Source organism: Trichoderma harzianum (assembly GCF_003025095.1).
Source record: "Trichoderma harzianum CBS 226.95 unplaced genomic scaffold M431scaffold_4, whole genome shotgun sequence".
NCBI lineage: Eukaryota > Fungi > Ascomycota > Sordariomycetes > Hypocreales > Hypocreaceae > Trichoderma > Trichoderma harzianum.
Window position 1 is genome coordinate 512952 of NW_020209252.1, and position 13850 is coordinate 526801.

Below are 13850 nucleotides of genomic sequence, written 5' to 3' on the forward strand. Positions count from 1 at the left end.
CTCCATTCGTCCTCCCAAGGCTTGGAGGCTCTTGGAGGGCTACATTGCCACTGCCTTGTGTGTCCTTGCATCTGCTCCAGCCACTCCAGCACTCGAGATCCCTGTCACTCGCATATGCTCTCCGTATACGGTTAGTGGCAATCAAGGTTTCTTGAGGAGGAAATTTTCTATCAGTCAACCATTAGCATGACAGCTTTGTGGGTGGCCGGAGACAGCTCGGGGAGGGGTTCGTGAGTTGCTTCAGGCACTTGGCGTCCGGCTTGCCTATCACCGGCCGGATCCCTGCCAGAGTTGCGCCACGCAAATCAGCCCAGTTGGGTCTTTGCTTCCTGGCCCTAGGCCTTACGAGGCTTGCCTTACAGAAGAGGATACTGGAAATGCTGTGGCTGTTGACGATCCCTTTGTTGTTGTCCTCGCCCTCACTTATCCGTTCTCTCGGTCAGACATGATCCGTCTGCCGGGGGTCGTCCAACTCGGCCTGCATGTGTTGTCGCCTTCCCTGCCAATTGGCCCATGATGAGAATATAGGAATTGGCTGACTTTTCCGTGGACAATGCCCATTGGCCTTTCCTCCCCAGGGGTTCGACATATTTGATTAGTCCCCCACGGCGCCAAATCAGCCTTGCTCTCCACGGAGTATGTACAAGCGGTCAAATTTGATCCTAGGTGAAGTGAGGTGAGTCTTACACGCGCACGCCACGCAATGGCCTAGCTTGACTAGTATCCCGTTGACCAGGGGGGATTGCACCAGCTTCGGCTGCATACTACGGTGCGGTATGGGTTGTACTAGCAGTATACGCCATATCTATTCCGTGCCTCCATAAAGAGCCGCCAGTCAGGAACGAAGCTCGTCTTCTTTCTTCATTGTCACATCTGTTGTCCCGTCTTTGCGTGTGTTTTCAGCCATTCTCTCGCTCTCCCTTTGTCCTGGCCCATTTGCTGGCCTCGGCTCATCTCCAGCCTTCTGGCTACCTTCCATCGTTTTAACATAACCAAGGGACGCACTCGTTTCCTCTTGTTGTGTTGGAATAGAGCAGCCCAACATGCGTTTGCTTACGTCCATTTCGATTGGAGCCTTTGCGGGCGCAGTTGCTGCCGCAGCCCAGCCCAGCCTCCAAACAGTATATACCAAAGAAGCGGTTCGTATATACGGTTCATCGTGAGGTGTATCTACATCAAGCTGATATTAGAGTTGCATAGGCTGAACACAAACCAACGCCGACTGCTGCCTTGGAACTGAGGAATGCAGATGCGGCAGCCACAACAATCGTTTCTCCTCCTACGTTCCAAGTCACTCTCTGTCCACAACCAACCGGATTGCCTGCGGCGAGGTTTAAGACAGTGGCCGGCAGCTTGTATGGGTGCCAACCTGGATATGTTTGCAACCTCCCCAAGCCAGAGGGATGCAACTTCTGGCCAGGACCTCCCCCAAGCGGCTTTCACTGCCCGCCTGAGTTTTGTATAGTGGCTCCTCCTCACCAACTCCCGGAGTGGAATGGCAAGCCGGGTTACCTTCCGCCCCAATTTGGTTATTTCAACCTGAACCCGGAGGATTTCGGACTGTCTTATGACATCTTCGAGTACAGTGTTGTTCGAAAAGCATCGGGTGGGCACACGTCGACTTACACGACTGGCAACTGGGAGTCCCAATCCGACTTGACAAACGGACCAGTGCAAACGCCCCCGCCCTCATACAGGAAACGTTACAGTCCGACCAAGCCGCAAGATTACCGGAGGGCAATCAAGCACTCAAAGCGCGACGATACCTTACCGTCGGGATGCTTGGACAAATGCCAGGCCGCATATGACATCGTTCAGGAGGACGGCAAGATCCCGGCACTGTGCGAACCCGGATCTGGCTTCGAGAATGCCTTGGCCAACTGCGTTACATGTATTGCCACCGGTCTGAATATCCCAGATGACCAAGTGAAATCACACCTGAACGCAACGTACCAAGACTTCCTCTTCTTCTGCGATGGACTTGGAACGACACCAACCCAATCGACAACATCGGGGCCCGAGTCACAAGTGACGACGACGCCGACGCTGGGAACCACTTCACAGGTCTCTGCAAGCGACACGTCTTTCATTGACTCAACAACTTCGAGCTCCGTGCAATCGACTACTAAGCAGTCCACTACCGCACCCCCTCCTCCTCCTACAACCTCAAGCACAACCAGCTCGAGCAGCCCTCCTCCCCCTCCTCCAACCAGTTCGAGTAGCCCCCCTCCAACCAGTTCGTCTCAGCCACCAAGCTCTACACCTCCGACATCGTCCTCATCGCCTCCGCCGCCGCCAACTTCTTCGACCTCCAGTTCCTCTACGCCACCTCCTGCGTCCTCTACGCCACCTCCTGCGTCCTCTACGCCACCTCCTGCATCTTCTACGCCGCCACCTGCATCCTCTACTCCCTCTTCATCGCCTCCATCATCGCCTCCTCCTTCAAGCTCAGCTTCGTCTGCCAGCAGCGCCTCTGGTTCAGCATCATCAAGCGCACCCACATCGGGATCTGCCTCTTCTGAAACAGGTACGGCATCCAATAGTGCTAGCAGTGAAACGGGGTCAACGTCGGCGTCCGCATCGTCATCGGCGTCGGCCTCAAATGGTGCTTCTGCCACCGGTCCATCAGCCTCCTCACCCACCACGGGGGAGACTGGAGCCGGATCCTCCTCGACAGGTACTAATTCCCCAACCGGCGCCGGTTCCTCGACTGGCGCCGGCTCCCCAACTGGTACCGGTTCCCCATCCGGCACCGGTTCCCCATCTGGTACCGGTTCCCCATCTGGCACCGGCTCCCCCTCGGGAACTGCTGCCGGAACAGGCACCACTGTCGGGACTGGTGCTGGTGGCTCGACGGCTGAGACCGGTACCGGCTCCCCAACCGGAGGCGCTACCGGGACAGAGCCTCCTTCAGTGACAGGATCTGCTACCGAAACGGGCACTAACGGCTCAACAGGCTCCACGTCCCCTCCGACGGGATTCTCTTCTCCTGGGCAACTGGAAAGGGCAAGCTCAACCGCTGCTGGAAACAACGGCGGTGGTGCTGGCGGTGCTGGACCAACTGGATCGCCCGGCGGTGGAGGCAACCCCGGCGGTAACCCCGGCGGCAACCCTGGTGGCAACCCCGGTGGCAGCGGCGGTGGTTCCGGCGGAGCCACGGGAACAGGCCCTATCACTTCACCAACGAGTGGTCTGCCGGTCTCGAACGGCCTCTCGCGAGCAAGTGAGAACTTTGGCCTCCTAATTGCGGCTCTTATGGGCCTGTTGGTGGTTTAAACGCGAGGTTGTTTTCACCCTCGTGTGCGTGCGCGCATGTGTGTTGGAATGATATGAGAGCATGTGCTTTTTTGGTTACTTTATGAGACTCTCCTTTACGAATATTTATACCCCTCCTTTTTTTCTGGTTTTATAGGGTCAATCTTCTTTTCATCAGATTGCATGAAGAAAATTATTTTAGTAATGTATAATCCAGGAAAGCGCTCTATGTAGCCAATTTCCCCCTGGAATTATTACATTCGTTATCAAACGGTTGGGTCAGGTTTATATATCGGAGGGCATCGCATGGGCATGAAATGGATATGAAAGTCATGAAATGGTGGGGAATTAATGGAATATACCCTGGTCACTCTTTTAAACCAGCTGTTTTGCTGGACATTTGGAAAAGTAGATATTTAGAAACATGCCTATTTTGTAGGAGAATGGAAACCATCGGAAAGAAATCACATAAAAGTAGTATTTGTATCCTATCCTATCCTATTTCCATCTTGGATATCCGAAATCTCAATACTACTACTCCGCATACATGGTTGGTCAACATGAAACGCAGTACTCCATTGCCTGAAATCCGTCTAAGTAGTTCGTATCCAATTGGTTCCCATAAATGATAGCAATGGTAATGATGGTGTAACGAGGAGAAGCAAAAAAACAATAAAAAGGGGGAGCCAAGTGAGAAAGGAGAGAGAGAAAATAAAGAGACAAGGGAAAGAAAAAGCTATCTCAGTACCACCCCCTTCCATTCATCGGGTTATCCTGCAGGTACGCATCCATAGCACTTACGCCGTCCTTCTCCAAGTCCTCCATGAGCTCCATCTGCTGCGACTGGGACAGGCTGCCCTGCCTGCCGGGCGAATAGCCAAACTGCATGCCACCCGCCTCAAGCTGCGCAGTGATATTGTGAAGCCCCAAACCAGGTCCCGGCGATCCTCCGAATCCGCTCATGCCCGCCATGGCCTCGTTGAAATAGCCACCGCCCGAGGTGACAAAGTTGTACGGCGACATGAATTGCGACTGAGGGGCGAACCAATCCGATGCGGATGTTGGTGCAGGTGGCAGCGGTCGCTGGTGATGAACTGGTTGTTGTCCCATGCCCATGCGTGCGGCGGCGTATGTTGGCTGGGGCTGGGACTGCGACACCTGTTGTGCCATGATGGGTTTTTGAGGCGGTGACATGTTGCTCTGCGCTGAAAGAGGCGATGGGTTAATTGGTGTGGCGCTTGATGTCTGTTTGATCGCCATTGCCGATGGCGAAAGCCCTGGTCTAGAGGTCGGTATGTTGGCTTGAATGAATGAATCCGGCGGTGACTGCAATTGATGGGCTATGTGATCTGGTATAGGGATCCCGTGAGAAGGATCTTCCAGGCCTCCAGATTCTCCCATGTGAGTGGCATCAGGGGGGAAGTAAGAGAATCGTCGGTTGCCATTGTCTGTAGCCGGGTTGCAGAAGATGGAGTTTGAGCGGAAGGTGGGTTGCGGAGGAGGGTAGTTGGGGTCGAAGACGTAATTGTTCATAGACTCGGGGGACGAGTCAAAAACGTACCCAAACGTCGGAGGGTTGAGATAGGGGAGAGGCCGGGGAGTAGTGGCGTTTGACTGGGCGTAGCCTTCGGGAGAGGACTGAGACTCGCTTGACGCCGGGGGGCTGCTAAAGGAAAATGGCTCTCTTTCAAGTTTCACTTGTGCGTCGTAGCTTTGCAGGCATGCTTTGGAAAATATAGTGTAGAGCTGTGAAGTGGCTGTGGTCCCGGGCCAACGCTCTGCACACCGGTCTAGAGACTCCAATGCTGAGTTGACCAGCTCCTCAACCTCCTCCCGAGGGTGATTACGTCGAACTTCGGGATAGGATATCGTCCATAGGAGTGTGCTAAGAGCCAGGTTTATGGTCAGAAGGAACACCCAAGTGATATCCACCATATCGCCGGCCAGTTGCTTCTGGGCAAGGTCAATTGTGGCGGCAGAAGATTCATAGCAGATTTGCGCTGCACGAGGCGATGGCTGCGGGATTTGAGGAGATGGTCTATATAGCATAGCCCTCATCTGGTGATAAAATCCAGAAATCCTATTATTCGAGTTAGAAGACCGAGCTTGGAATTTGCAAATCACACCAAAAGGGGAGTATGAAATGGGGGCTCTAAACAAAAGTTGGCTTACCAAGACTTGGCCCATGGAGGTTCTTGAGGTGCAGCATCCAACCAATCCTTCAGCGTACTTTCCATATTATGGAACCACGGGTGATCATCGTTTTTGGGCTCCGGCCTCTTCCTTTCATAGAGAGTTCTCTTGATTTCAGACTGCGGATTCGTCATTTTGTAAAAATGTATGGTTGCAACCTTCCGTGCGTTAGGCGGACCAGGGACAATTCCTTGGGGTGTAATGTTTGCATCGTCGACGACGGAAAAGAACTCGACATCTAAGCGGTCGCTGTTGAGGGCGAATGCACTGGGACGGCCCATGTAATAGGAAAGCCCAAACTCCATGGTGGTGATTATCCATGCAAGTCTCCGGCGCATATCGATGATCTGGGGGTCCAAGTTGTAACCCGAAGTGATGGTCTTTTCATCCATCAGTCCCTCTTGCTGGCAGATTCTGGTGGCCAGTCCAATAACATAATAGACGGGCGTTCGTGTCGGGGTGAGCAGCGAATATTGCCCGATGAGGATGAGACACTGCAGCGTTTTGAGGTCCTTGGGGCGAATAATGTCTTCAACGTATTTCATTGCCGCCATGTAGTATCCGTCGGCCAAACCAGCATATTGCGTGTCCAATTTCTGCAAGCTGACGGCGATAACCATGCGAACGGTAAAGTTTTTGTACACATCTGTATCACCATTATAGACAGCATCAAAGTCTGCTTGGAATACCTTCTCGTGAAGCACAGGCCAGTGGATTTGAGCTAGGAACATCAGTATTGGACATAGACAACGCCTTAGAAGGGGTAAATGCCACTTGCATACCCTTTTTGAAGTAAATTTCTACCAGCTTATCGGCCACCGCCCGGGTAGGAAGACCCTCGGCCGGACATTCACTGACCATGGGATAGCTCTTCTTCCTACTACTCCCCGATCCGGTCATTTGGATGGATTGCATGCGAGCTTGGCTCCTAGCCCGAACCTCGGGGATGAGGTCAGAAATCTTGTTAGAATCGGTAAACCGCTTGGCCTCAGCCATGAGCAGTCGTGTCATGGCGATACCGCTGGTTGGCCCCAGGTAACGGGGTGTCTCGTCATTGCCGCCTAGACGAATCATCCCGCCTGGACGGACTAGTTCCTCGCTTGTTGGAGGATGGTCGCCGTCTTCATCGGTGTACTGCCCCAGTTCCGCCTCAAGGGCTCTGACCTTATCCTGAAGTGTAATTACATAGCGGCGATTGATCTTGCGGCCTTTTGCGGTGTCGAGATATTCACACACAGATCCCGACCTCTCGCAGGGTAGGCAGCGAGGTAGCGTAGGATCGCATCTTGTTTTCCGCTGCCATGTGATGTTAGTATTCACGCCGTTGTTTTCGTTGAGAGCTCGCGAAGAATGGATGGAGCAAGCAAAGCTCCCAGGGGGCGGGGTAGTTGTTGTATCGTACCTGGCGACAACGACAGCATGCAGTCAGCGTGTGAGCAACGCGGTGGCTCGAGGTATCGCCGTCAAAGAAGTCATCGGGACTTTGGACCAAGCTCCGAGGCTGAGCATAGCCGTGGTTCGGACGGGGAGCAACGGTGCCCAGACCCTGCCGGAAAATGTGCGCGGCATCCATGGGATCTACAATCCCCGGCACTGCGCAACCAGCTCCGACGCAGTTTAGATAACGAAGTTGAAAGACTTGCGCGCTCTGCGAGAACCGACGGTACCCCTACAGCTTCGCACTCTGTATGTTTTGTCGTTGCGACGTTGGATTCGCTCTGTTCGGCCCCAGAACGGAGTCAGGCCGGGACTCTGTCGGCACAGACCGCTGAAGACGAGGACAAGGACACGATGCTAACCAATTGGCAGCGGCGCAGACTTCATGACGGTGAAAAGCGAAACAGAAGGGCGCCGGTCGAGGTGGTGCTGAGACTAAGACGAAGACGCACAATGAGCACCCTGTCCGCCACTATGTTTGGACCTTGGCCTTGATCGCGGGGCAAAGGAAGAGCAAAGCCGGGGTTGTAGACTTACATACAGCACGCAGGAAGTCCAAGATTCAACGGCGTGTCTCAGCGGTTTGAGGTTAAGGCTGGCGCAGGACAGATGCAGATGCGAGATCTGAAACACGGTCAAAGAGCCGGAAACTTGTTACGAGACGAAGAGCAGCTTGCGACAGGAAAGGAAGCGAGTTGGCGGAGCGCTAGTACCGTTGCAGCGACTCGACTTGGGCAAGTACAATATCATCAACTCCCGCCACGGTTAAGCTTTGGCGTGTGGTGGTTGGTGATGACGGGTGACTAAGCATGAGAGTGAGAATGAGAATGCGAGAAAAGGGATTGGATTGGATTGGGATTGGGATTTGATCACTTCCGGCCGGACTGACTGGCTTGACTGACCAAGCAGAGCAGCCACCGTACTCTGTACTCTGTACTCTACAGGGACTGCTACAGCACTGCATCGTATGCACGTGAGCCCCGCGAAGTCCCTGCCGGCCCGGCGGAGCTGCTTCCATGTTCCCTTGCCTGGAGCGGATAACGCTGAGGGAATCAGGAAAGTGGGGGATTTCTGACCTGGCCTGGGCTGTGACTAATTCCGAGCTCAGCTTTCCAAAGCAGCCGGAGGGAATTGGACACATGTACTTTGGCACCTAACGATCCAGTAGACCTACCTATCCGTATGTACAGTGGCTTAACAAGTGCCTTGGCGGTTGTGCTAATGAGGATAGAGTTGAGCCGTTCTACCGTCTGAATTGGTTGCTGAATGAATCATGTTAGAGGGAACCTAAGGTAGGTGTAGCTACCGGACAGTACTGCAGGTACCTGGTGGTAGTTGAGTGGCCCAGAGTTACATGTCAATAGCGCTCCATGGCACTCCATGGCAGCCACAGCTAAAGCCGGACCCCGACGGATGGAGGCTGTAGCGACAAGGTGGGGGCTTACGGAGCAAGGGTCTCGATTGGTATAGCCTCTAGAGTCGGTCTGCGTAGAGCTCTAACTGCCTAGATGCCGCAAATGCGGGCACTGTGAGGTTGCGTCGTATATCTACAGATAGAGAGTGACTTGCCGCCTAGCTGCCCAGCCGCGGAACAGAAGACTCAGCAATCCGTCACTACGACCTTCCTCTGCATGCCAATGTGCATATATGGATCATGTACTCCGTATGTACGAGTTTGTATGTATGTGCCTGCTCCGTATTGTTAGGATGTTTCAGGTGTCACGGATAGATATCCAAGTACGAGTTCTGCTCTTGCGGTGTGATATGATGCAGGCACCGGCACGGGAAATCTGATGGCTCGACAATCACACGAAAAAGTTGGGGGCCACGGGACAGCCGGTTCGCGGATGACGTTTGGACTAGCTTTTTTGGAGCTTGCCGGAACTCTAGGCTAAGATGATAGAATAATACTGTACTTGACTCCTCCAGAGGTATGGAGTTTGATGTCAGCAATCTGTACTGTATGTATATCACGGCAACTGGGTTAGTAGTAGGTGGCTTGGATGGAGCTGAATGCAGTAATTAGATTCCCTCGGTCTCGTCTCGGGGTAGCGATGACACTGAAAGAAAACATGAAGGGAACAGATAAGCCATTGACAACTTGGCTACAGACATATATCTATTATTGGAGTATACTATCCATGCAATGTGTCTGTGGTTGGCACATCAAGGTGCGACGGCTAATTTGTCTTCGTCCGAGTCGGGTAACGGCATGAGGCAAAGCCAGGCATTGGAACCGGCGGCCCAATGAAGCAATGATGCTCCATCATCCAACCCGTTTCGTAGATGCATGGTTCAGCCAATTGCCAAGATTGGAGCGCTCAATGTACGCTACCAGGCCTCTGCATGTGAGCTGTCTGCTCAAGTATCTTACCTTTAAACGTTGAACGCCAGAATAAGCACAAGGCAGCCAATCACCGCTCAACAACTTGAGATTTTGCGAGCATCAGGAGGCATTTCTATGGAGCGCAATTATGTGGCCATGTCAGCTGGATAAATTAATTTAATTACATGCAGTTGTCGGTATGCAGTCATGCAACAGTTTCTGACGAGGTTGTTGTGACAAGAGAGGAACGCGAAATAGAGCTTGATTAGGAACGAATGAATCGCTGGATACCGAAGACACGGAGTACAGCTGGAGTACCAATGGATTTGATACGAAAGTACTCCGGCATTAGGTGGCTTGACAAGATGTGACTGGCGAGAAAAAAGAACGGGGTCAAAGTCAATTACTAACACATTGATCAGATAAGGCATCAAATATAGTCAATGGTCCATATGCAGAAATACAATGTAGCGATTCTTTGTTTCAGCTGTGCCGGTATCAGATTGATTTGTATGTACTCCGTAGATGGTGTCGATAAGCCTAAAGCCTAATACCGATCGTGCAACGGCACTGATCGATGCACGTTTGTAGGGGTCTCGTCCGATGTCCGTCTTCATCTCTCGCGGGTCCTAGCGCGGCATTCCAAAACAGCAGCAGAAGCGTACAGTAGCTCTCACTTTGATCCATAGATGATTGCCTTCAGGTCAGATAGACCCGCAGCAAGGATTTATCAGCATCAATCATCACTTGCTCGGGTTCCTTAATTGCGCTCCATGTACGGAGTACTAGAGCCAACAATAGGCCTCGCAAGGCTGTGTATCCTGCCGTATGTCAGCGGCTACATAGCTATCCGGGTCAATTCAATGGATGTTTGACTTTTGACCAATACACTGCGACACGTCGGATTAGTGATTCAGCCGACATGTAGTCCATGCAATCATTTCAACCTCCTCCACCGTCATCAATGTCCATGGTAGGTACATTATGCAAGCACTGACTCTCTCTGGACGGTCGAGGTAGCATCGACTCGCCAAAGGATCACGGCCTAATACTGTAGGTACTCGTACAGGCTCTTTCCAACGCTGTCCAGGCGCTGTCACTACCAGTCCGATAGTGGCTCCTCCACTAAGCGACGCTAAGCCGCCTCAAGGCCTGTCGTGTCCCGCCTCCCGCGATTCCCACTCAACTACACCATGCACCTCTTGTCTTGAATCCCTTCGGCCTCGTCAGCCTTCCCGTCGCCAACCCGCCGCTTGTGCTCTCACAAATCCCACAAGATCTCGCACCTCGTCCGCTCTTCTCTCCAGCTTCGCAGCCTCAGTTTCAACGCTCGCGGCTTGCCAGATCCGCCCTAGCAATGCCCCGCAGTAGCTTCTCACATACCCCCCTCCTGAGAGTTTCGAGGCCGGTCTCAGCCTGTTCAAGATGTGAGTGATGATCCCGCAATGTGGGTGACGGAGTTGCCGGTTGAGCTCATGCTTATGCTTTCATCTTCTGTCCAGGTCGAGCTGCCAAAGTCAAGGTGAGTGCGGTCATGACCACGTGGTGGCGCTTTCAACACCACAGCACAGCACAGCGCGCCTTGTCCTTGACGTCTAACCTTCTCAATCTCTCAATCTAGTGCGATGGCAAGCTGCCCGCTTGTACGGCCTGTGAAAAGGCTGGTCGTGAGAATGCCTGTTCAGCGGCAAACGACCAGTTTGCGCGAGGCAAGGAGCGGAGGTGCGTCGTCACAAGCCGTCCCTGCCCCAGTTGCTGACCGTAACACAGCTATGTTGCCGCTCTTGAGCTTCGCATCGAGAAGCTGGAAAGACGCATAGCATACGCAAAGTCCCGCAAGGCTTCTGTAGCTCTGCATGATTCTGACTCGCTGGCCACGGCCCAAGTTGACAGGCGAGACTCTCTCGCCTCAATCCGGGCAGCTATTCACCGAAAGGCCGCTAGGAATCGTGAGAACTCAGATGTCAACTCCTTGATATCTGACTTTGGTTTCTTGTATGAAGAGGCCTCTTTTCCTCTCCCTGCATTCGTAAGCAGAATTCTTTGTATCTGACAGCCTCTGCTTATTAGATCAGTTAATGCAACGACTCGGGACTTCGAGCCGTCCATTATCAACATGACCTTTGCGCGACTAGTTCTGGCCGCAGCAACCAAGGATCCTGTCCCAGGCATGCCTGAGTCCCCATTGCCGCAGAAGTCATACGCTACTGAAATCTTTCATCACTTTATGAAGAACATATATCCGCTCTTTCCATGCTTTTCAGAAACGGCGGCCCTCAACATCCTGAACGACATCTATCACCAGCAAAGTGAGCGCGTCATCAGCGCATCCGATCATTGGCTGCTGTACATGATACTCGCCATTGGATCAACTATGCAGAGCCAAAAGGTCAACGATGACTACTACAATCTCGGTGTCAGCTTTGTTTCCAGGGCGTTGGACTACGCCGACATCGCCTTGGCCCCTGGATACGCCACCCAGATCCAATCGCTCCTCCTCCTTACCCAGTACGCCATTTTGGATCCAAACCATTTTGACAGCTGGCTTCTCATAGGCTTCACAGCACGTGCTGCTATTGATCTTGGGTTCCACCAAGACCCTCCCATGTCTACAGTCGTCGATCGTGCCGCCTTGGATATGCGTCGGAAGATATTTTATTGCACATATGCTCTTGACCGGTTCGATATTTCCATCCCCTTGTGCCTCTTTTCTTTGGCCGATGGCTTTTTCTTCTAACTCTTAACCCTAGATCCATCAGTATGGTTCACGCTCGAACATTCTCATTCACTGACGATGCAGTCCACGTTGCGTTCCCGAACGCAGCCGATCTCGATCGCAAAGGCAAAGATGGCGATTCTGGTCCAATTTCGGGTCCGCAATCCGTCGACCCTGGATTGCTACTCTTCCAGCTCAGAAGAGCGCAGTCATACTGGTACCAAGAACTATACCAGTCCTATGCGACCCCTTTGCAGGACCCAGCGTCGTTCGTTTGGCAGATGTGTCTTGATATGCGAGAATGGGGCGAGTCGCTACCAACCTCCCTTCCCCCTGGAATACGACAAATGTTCGAGCAAGAATTGAGATACAGCTATGTTTACTGCATTGCCCCTTCTGCTAGGGCTCCGGAAATCAACGATTATCATCGCACTCTGATATTCGAGTACTCTCTCGTTTATCTCCTCACCATGCAGGAAATTGCCCATGCAGGGCTCAACGGTGCATTTTACACTTACCACGATGCGTTGAAGGTGTACTTTATGGCGAACCAATTTCTCGCTGTGCTAAGGGACTCGGAGGACATGCTACTGTCTGGCGCACACATACAAATACCGATAGCTCGTCCCGGTGCTCCGCCAGCGCCTCCGATTCCGCGACCCCAACTACGAAATGGGAGAGCTGGCGAGGACAACATCAGCAGGAGTCTTCGCTGCCTCGAGAGCGTCCCTCAGACCTTGGAAGTCTATGGGCGACGGTGGGAAGACGCAGTCATGCTCAAGCAGAGCTTTGAGCAGCTATCAGCGGACACCGTCGAGCGACTAAGGGAGCGCAGGAAGATTCAAAACATGAAAATGGAGCAGTCCGCCTATCCTGGCAGCTCTCCATCGGCCCCTTCGCCTCGGGTTCCGGCCATCACGCGTAGCCCACAGCAGCCACGAGAGATTCGCTGGGTCGGAGTCGACGTTTCTCAGATGATGCACGGCGGCCGCGGTCATCCACAATAGGAGGCCAACGAGGAGCTGTGTGCTAATGGCGCTTGTTTTGAAACCAATGGTGGTTAATGTGTACGGGCATTACTATGGAATAACGGACGTGAACAGGGCAATGAACATATCTCTGTATCATTATACCCGCCCAAAGGCAAGATTCTATTTGGACACCAATGATGAGGGTTTGCTTGGGCATCAATCAATGGCTTAGTGAGATGGATAGACGGGTTTCGTATGGCGGCAATGGATCTCTTGGGTTTTCGCAACGATGCAGGTCATGCATGTAAATCAATCTTTTTGAACAAGACAGGGGCTTCTCTAGCCTACCTAGTAGGTAGTACCTGAGACCACAATCTACTTAACGTCATGTTATTCTCGTCCTTCAACATTCATCATGAAATAAAGGACAATCTACTAAGCATCTTCTTATTCATGTCTCTCAACATTCATTATCATGGAATGAAAGATGATCAATAGTTTACATTTCAGAAAAGAGGCATTAAGTCGATTCCTTAGGTAGTCTTAGCCGAACATGTCGCCTCCTGCGAACAGGAAAAAAAGTAATAACAAAACCCATGGGAAAACCCCCTCCTTTTCCATCTCCCACATTGTGTTCGTGACGCCCAAAGAGTCTTGAAAATTAAGATAGTGTAAAGATTTAAAGAAACGAAGAAAAAAATATGAAACACAAGAGATGAAGAGGTGAAAGAGAAGGCACAAGAAGAATTCGACTATTGGTCGTCCTTTTTTGAAGTTCGTTTTATGCTCTGAGCCATATAAACCCCCTTCCCTATGCAGCTTGTCCTCGCAAGTTCACTTCCCAGGCATTCCTTGCATGCATCTTCATCCTCCTTTCATTACCCTGATCAAACCAAGGTCTGGAGGCCAAAGACGACCCAAGTTGCGGGCACACAGGTAACGCAGGCTGGCC

At 52.3% G+C, this 13850-nt stretch overlaps 3 protein-coding genes across 3 annotated transcripts; 2 read left to right on the forward strand and 1 right to left on the reverse strand.

The window, feature by feature from the left end:
• Window positions 1–1043: 1043 nt before the first annotated feature.
• M431DRAFT_492847 (hypothetical protein) lies at window positions 1044–3276 on the forward strand (the record flags this gene model as incomplete). The annotated part of the gene is made up of 2 exons (XM_024917045.1): window positions 1044–1139; window positions 1201–3276. The coding sequence occupies 2 exons, from the start codon at window positions 1044–1046 to the stop codon at window positions 3274–3276; spliced, it is 2172 nt and encodes a 723-aa protein (XP_024776060.1).
• A 720-nt stretch (window positions 3277–3996) lies between these two features.
• On the reverse strand, window positions 3997–7021 carry M431DRAFT_492848 (hypothetical protein; the record flags this gene model as incomplete). Its single annotated transcript, XM_024917046.1, has 4 exons — window positions 3997–5335; window positions 5428–6169; window positions 6231–6744; window positions 6851–7021. 4 exons carry the CDS (start codon window positions 7019–7021, stop codon window positions 3997–3999), a joined length of 2766 nt encoding a protein of 921 aa, XP_024776061.1.
• Window positions 7022–10391: 3370 nt separating this feature from the next.
• M431DRAFT_518148 (hypothetical protein) lies at window positions 10392–13229 on the forward strand. The gene is made up of 6 exons (XM_024920358.1): window positions 10392–10638; window positions 10714–10733; window positions 10833–10933; window positions 10982–11206; window positions 11282–11890; window positions 11962–13229. The coding sequence occupies exons 1-6, from the start codon at window positions 10569–10571 to the stop codon at window positions 12932–12934; spliced, it is 1998 nt and encodes a 665-aa protein (XP_024776062.1). The 5' UTR covers window positions 10392–10568; the 3' UTR covers window positions 12935–13229.
• The last annotated feature ends 621 nt before the right edge of the window (window positions 13230–13850 follow it).